Below are 7072 nucleotides of genomic sequence, written 5' to 3'. Positions count from 1 at the left end.
ACCCCCCCCCCCCCCGAAAAAAACCAAAAACAGACTCAGAAAACCAGCAAAGTTGGGTCATGCATATAGATAGATGTGTATCTATCCCCATTGTACATGGAAACCGCAGAAAACGGAATGGAAAATTGTATTATCTGAATGAATTCGTCTTACAGATTTGGAGAAAGAATACGTTTGAGAGCTGAGATGATAAAAGCATACATAGTCCTATATAATGGATATGCAGAACATTCACAGAAAACTACTATTGACCATGCTTCTCACCAAACAGTAAAAAAGAAAGATAAATAGCAGATTCCAGAAATGATGGCTTTGGGGCACTAGACTACAAATGCTTTCTCATGTCATCCACCACTAAACCTCTGTGTTAAATTCCACAGACTGAGATGTTATCCACAAGAGAACCATAAAAGAGACAACACAACAACATATCGATTCAACCCTAAACCAAAAGCTCTCTACATATGTATATGTTTAGGGCACAGTTTCTGTTTGCAGAAAGCATCTTCATCTGAGCAATAATATCCAACAATAGCGAAAAGAAAAAAAGATGAATGTAACAAAACTTCGGGACTAAAGTTTACCTATAACAGTAGATGTTTCCCCGAAACCGAGGGAATCTCTGAAGTACTCAGCACTCTGGTCATAAGAAGCGAGCATTCCCATGTTCAAAGCCATGGCCCTGACCATAGTAGGCCCACAACCTTTCCAAAGTGCCAAAACTCCTTCATCGGCAACTATACGATAAAGCGCATGGAAGGCGTTTGTGTAATTCCTACGCTGAGCTAAGGGCAAGGTTGCATCAGCTTGCATTCTTATAAGAGCTAAATCTGCTGGACTACCGACACAAGCACCAATGGCACCAGCTGTCAGACCACACAAAGCCTTCTGATATAGAGGCAGAGGCTTCCCTTCGTTAGCCTCACTTGCTTTTGCCGTCAAAATCCTAAATCATAACAGTACTTCGTCTATAAATACGAAGAACAAGAGAGAAGAATTTCCCGCTACATAAAAGGGAAACAAAAAAGGAATTCAAGACTTAATATGGGCATAAGCTATCCCTCCAATGGTGACTTACTTGAAGGATCCAAGACGAGCAGTGGTGTAAGTTGCTTGCCTGAGCAAACCAGCAGACAAGCCCTATTGACAAATTTAACAATGAATAAACATGTATGTACAACATCTTCATAAGACATAGGAATATATACGAGTCAAACCGATATAAAAGTCAGTAGAATATCAATATGTGAATTAATTCCCTGAACAAAAAACACCCATATCCTATCCTAACCAAAACATAGACCACACACATGAAAATGTAACAAACTATTCTCAACAAAAACTACCCAACCAAGAAAGGGATCCATTGTCACTTGCATCTCTAAGATAAGGAAATCCATCACATAAAAGCTTATCAAGGAGAATAAATAAATCCCAAAAAAAGAACCTTAAATCCCAACCTTGTAGAAGGCACCAAAACCCTCATTCTTCAACATGGTCTTGGTCACAGAAGCTGCAGATCCCTGGCCAAGTTGAATCCTCACCTTCACAAGCAAGTCAAGAACGCATGTTCAATGCAAACGAACCCGCCAAGCTCGAAATCCAAATCAATAACATCACTTACACGTCCATATATGCACGATGGATCAATGCAATGGCACAGAATTGTACATTAACATGTGCATACACGTGAAATTTACCAAAAACCAGATCTGAGGAAAATGCTTCGACCTAAACGCTAAATTTCTAACATTACAAATAAATCAAAAGTAATAATCACGACTACAATTACACACCCGTGAACAAATCATGGATATAGTAGAAAATTACAAAACTTTTTTACAGAAATCCGCTAGAAACAGAATTTTACTGAAACCCAGATCTCGGAACACAAATCTCAAATCCCTAATCTCTGGCAACGAGTTCATACCAACATCGACACATCAATAAACAATTCTACACGCGCGCGCACAAGTGCTTACGCACATACACAGACGCATACACGTATATGAGCAATACAGATACCTTGATCATATCGATCGGTTGGATGACGCAGGTGGCGAGCATACCGGAGGCACCGCCATTAACAAAGGGCTTGACAGTAGTCCAGACACCGCTGGGTTTAGCTTTCTTCTCCTCTGCCATATCTTTTCTGTACGTATTCGAACACAAACCAGAGGAAGAGATTCCGCAGAGAGAGAGAGGGAGATGGCGAGCTCGTGGAGGAGAAAAAGAGGAGGCTTTATATATTGCAGTGGAGAACTAAACGAACTAAATGGCACCAACCAAACAAAGCCCTTGCTTTTGTTGCTTTCATATTTTCCAAATATTTCTCTGTTTGTCATTTCATATATTTTCCTTTTGTTTTATTCCACGGAGAAAAATTATGTGAATCTTTCAATTTAATAATAATAATAATAATAACAACAACCCACGAAATTCAAAATTTAATCCAAAACTAATAGGAAGATGTAGATTTCCTCTTATCAGAAAATAAAAAGATTTGGATTATTGGTAAAAAGAACTTCTACGTGAATATGATAAAGTCTAAACTTCCGGAGGTGATATCTATTTAGATTTGTTTCAATCCAAATCATAGAATATCACTGTTTTACTATACAATAAATTCTTTTTTTTTTCATGTGAAGAGATGAAGCACATAATTTTTTTTCTCTAAATGTTTGTTAGGTAATATTATTTTATCACTTTAAAATAATGAAGCTTGAAAGTGGCCCCAATTCATAACGACAAAGTAAAAAAATCGATTTCACATCAAAATACAAATAGAAAATGAATTTATTTTAAAATTCGCTTGCCAATGCCATGAGGACTTGATTCGTTTTGAGTTTTAGAAGCTTTTGCATTTTGTGGTAACTACATGAGATGCATCTTTGATGTTGATTGACAATTTTGTCTTTGATTGTAATGTGGTATTTAATGCTTTGCCTTTTTATTTATTAATTTTTTCCAACAAAATATTAAATTTCATGGCATGGTTTAAAAAAAGGAAATATAAAAATCAGTGTCACCAATAAGAATTTTTTTAAAAAAAATAGGCAAAAAGGGTAAGATAGTCAATGAAAATATAATTCAATGTATGAAATATTTATTTCATCTTTTAACAATTCATCCAATTTTTGGTGTATTTTCATATATATTCTTTTTTCCTTTCACTTATATTTCATCTTTAGTTGTTATTATTCAGCATGCGCATTGATTATGGGACTTTGGTAATGTCATATTTTACGTGAAGAGTTGAAAGATATATCATATACATACATACATATATATATATATATTTATGAAATATCTATATCTATATATATATATATATATATATATATTTGCATAATTTAAAATTTTAAATATACAAATATATAAATATACATATATATAAATATATTTTAATCAAATGTATAAATTTATATATATATATATATAAATTTGTACATATATATTTTTATCAAATATTTTAATTTTTAAAATGATGATGTGGCACTGACGTGGTAACTCAATCTACGCCATGTCAGCAATCCGTCGTGGCACATCAGCAAATTTTTTGGTCAAACAAATCAAAAGTTTTATATAGAAAAAATAGTAAATTTATAATTTTTGTAGAAATTTTTACCAAATTCAGGATTTTTTATGGAAGATTACAAGTTTAGGATTTTATATGGAATATTTTAACAAATTTGAGGTTTTTTTTTTTATTAATCTTTTTAAATTTGAAGAGAAAATCGGTTTGCGATTACATAATATAATATCATTCAATTTATCAAAAAATAATATATAATATCATTTTTTGTGGGTCCAAGTATTTGTTTTATATATAGAAATTAGGGGTGAGCATTTCGAGAAACAGTTCAGGTTCGGGACGGAATAAATCGGTTTGGTTCTTTCGGTTTTACAAAAATAGGTACCAATCGGATTTTTTATTGTATTCGGTTCGATTCGGTTTCGGTATCTGTTAGGTTCTGTTCTGGATTTTATTAAAAAAATGATAGATTTCCTTTAAAAATATTCGGTTTAATTTTTGGGATTTTTAAAGTTCGGTTCGGTTCGGTTCGGTTCCGGAAAAATTCGGTTCTCTAAAAATGGTACCGTTCGGCAAATAACAGCGGTTTCGGATCGAAAAAATATCGTTTTAATGGTTCGGTTCGGTCCGGTTCCGAAGAACCGAATTTCGGTTTTTATTTATTTCGGTTCTATTGATTTGCACTTTTATTCGATTGATGTTTGCTAATGCTTTAGTCAATTATCTTAAATTCTAAACTACATAGAGATATGGGTTTGGTTTCGGATCAAAATCAATAGGATGATCGTATTTTTCACACAGAGATACGATTTAATCGATCTAGGGTTGATGATAGCGTTCTTCATGCATCTAGGGTTAACTTGAATAGATCGAGATTGACGAGTTACTCTGTAGGTAGTGAGTTAGTAGACCAAGAGGTGAATTCTCTATCTTTGTTGCTTGACGATTCCCGAATACAAATCATAATCGTGATTCTCGCATGCTTAGCATATACCCATACACGCGGATACGATCCCGACGCCCGTAGTCATCGTTGCTTGATAGTTACATTCGTTTTTATTTGCTTTCTTATTTTATTTTCCATTGATTCCACATATTTTCACCATCACCCTCACTTGCTTGATTTGATTTAGTTTCGATTAGGATTTAGATTTAGCTACCGGTCCTTGCGTTCGATCCCGTGTTACGACGATCCGTATCCTTGCGGTGAGTTGTGAATCGGGTTATAAATTCTAGACTCGATACACACATATCAACGATCACCTCTAACATTCAGTCTGCAGATACTCCAGTTAAGATGACATGTGAGGAAGAACCAAAGTATGTACCTCCACCTCCCAGACCTCCTCCAGTTCCATTCCCTTCACGACTTGTGCAACAAAAAGAGGCCAGCCAGTTTAAGCGCTTCACGGACATGATAAAGAATTGGAGGTCACAATACCTTTTCATGAGGTAATCACTCAAATGCCCTCTTATGCCAAATTTTTCAAGGATATTCTGGCTAGGAAGAAGACAATGGAGAAGGAGACAGTAGCATTAACCAAAGAGTGCAGTGCCATTTTTCAGCACGATTTGCCCCGTAAGATGGCAGACCCAGGTAGTTTCTCCATTCCTTGCAAATTGGGCAATCTCTTTATTGAACAAGCGTTATATGATCTAGGAGCAAGCGTAAGCCTAATGCCATTGTCGATCTTCAAGAGACTAGGTGTGGGTGAACTCAAACCCACACAAATGATATTACAGTGGGCAGATAGGTCGACCAAACGACCTGCAGGTATACTAGAGGATATGCCACTTAAGGTGGGTGATTATTACATACCTGTTGATTTTGTGGTTCTTGACATGGATGCAGATTCAAGCATGTCTATTATTCTAGGGCGTCCCTTTCTCAACACAGCAGATGTCGTCATCCACGTCAAAGCGGGTCATCTTACTATGTCCATTGGAGACGAGACAATAGAATTCATGCTCAATCAAAATGACAATCCAGACGAAAGTGTGAAATCTATTTGTTCAGTTTACAAGCTCAAAACGCCTAAGAACCAGGACCACATACACAAGGTTAAGAGAAGACCAGATCCAGATAGGACAAAAGGTAAGAAAGAAGCTAACATGGTTGAGCAGGTCACTAACTCATCAGACCATCGTGAGAACTGGCTCGAATCTCATGCATCACCACCAGATTTTTCTCTACTAGGTACCCCTCGTTTCTCAAACTCATTTTGTTGTAGAGATGCTCTTAAACTTCATGATCCAGGTTGGCAAAAGATCGATAATCTTCGCCCATTAGACCCATCCGGTAGTTGAGAGAGTTTGGTCAAGCTAAAGACCCTAAACAAGCGCTCCCGGGAGGCAACCCGATTTCTTAGGTTAGTTTTTTTTCCTTTCTTTTTCTTTTTGCATCGAATATTGGTTTGTGTCTCTTATCACCAGGTTGAGTTCTAATGAGGAATTGAGGAGGCGAGGAAGCTAGCTATGCGATAGGCGTAGGCAGACTTAAGTGCGAGTGAACGAACATCGCGAGCTAAGTATTCTTTTCCCTTTTTGATTTGCTTCTCTTTTGACTCATCTTATTAATTACCTCTACTAGACAAGATTTGACACCGAGTACAGTGTCTAGTTCAAGTTTGGGGGAGGATTCGTCTAATGCCAAACCATATCTATTTAGAGTAGTGTTGCATGCATTTTTTGATTTTTTTTTCATTTTTTAGTTGCATGTGCATATAGGATGCATTAGGATCATAAAGTTTGTTGTTAGGATTGTGTATTCTCATATAGTGTTTAGGACATATAAGATCACGTGCATAAAACCGTTTTGAACATTGATATGATGACCTATGATATGAGAGAGTAGAAACGTCCTGAAAACATTGTGATCCGTTGAACGTGGTTATATTTTGTTGAATTGATTGCTTGACCTTTAGGATTTTCTAGAATGGCTTGTGGGATAGAAATTGTTGGTTGGAACCTATGGGACCGATGTTGTCTAGCCAAGTAGAAACTTTTCTATAAGAACCTTTCCCATGTTTGCTGAAATCGGTAAAGTCTATTATCAAATGCATTCTTATTTTTTTATGTACACAAAAAGATAGTGAGCATCTCGACACTTCGCTGTCATTATCTCGTCAACGAAAATCGTTCGAAGACATGAGTGCATCAATTTGATGGTTCGGGTCTAAGTTGTGGGTCGGGTTATCCAATAAACAAAATCGGAAAAAAAAATTGATTAGGAACCCTTCAACTTCAACGTCCTAGGAACCCGAGATGCTAGTAAAAGAAAAAAAAAATCTAGCTAGATGAAAGAAAAAAAAAAGAGAAGAACAAAAAGAATGAATACCAAAAGCGTAGACTAGATACGATTAGGTAGAATGACGTGATAGGTTCGAGAAACATGCTTGATAGATGATTGAAGTTCTTGGATTGGTTCTTGATAGCGGTATAGATCCCATAACTAGAAAAGACTATCCTTTAGAGAGGGAGATCATACTAGACAAACTTGATCATTGTTCACGTGGATCTAGGTCGAATAGAGGTTTC

General features: G+C 36.1%; 1 protein-coding gene across 1 annotated transcript in view; it reads right to left on the bottom strand.

The window, feature by feature from the left end:
* The window catches only part of LOC104807534 (mitochondrial dicarboxylate/tricarboxylate transporter DTC-like), a 3199-nt gene extending 937 nt beyond the window's left edge, over nucleotides 1-2262 (bottom strand). Inside the window, exons 1-4 of the mRNA XM_010532851.2 lie at nucleotides 2026-2262; nucleotides 1461-1544; nucleotides 1079-1140; nucleotides 585-946 (exon numbers count right to left, since the gene is read on the bottom strand). Coding sequence (XP_010531153.1) covers nucleotides 585-946; nucleotides 1079-1140; nucleotides 1461-1544; nucleotides 2026-2145 — 628 coding nt within the window. The 5' untranslated portion in view covers nucleotides 2146-2262. The remainder of the gene's footprint in view (nucleotides 1-584; nucleotides 947-1078; nucleotides 1141-1460; nucleotides 1545-2025) is intronic.
* Between the last annotated feature and the right edge of the window lie 4810 nt (nucleotides 2263-7072).

Source organism: Tarenaya hassleriana, unplaced genomic scaffold (assembly GCF_000463585.1).
Source record: "Tarenaya hassleriana unplaced genomic scaffold, ASM46358v1 Cleome13, whole genome shotgun sequence".
NCBI classification, from domain to species: Eukaryota; Viridiplantae; Streptophyta; class Magnoliopsida; order Brassicales; family Cleomaceae; genus Tarenaya; species Tarenaya hassleriana.
Note: the sequence above shows the minus strand (reverse complement) of the source record. Positions and strands in the feature narration are given on the sequence as shown.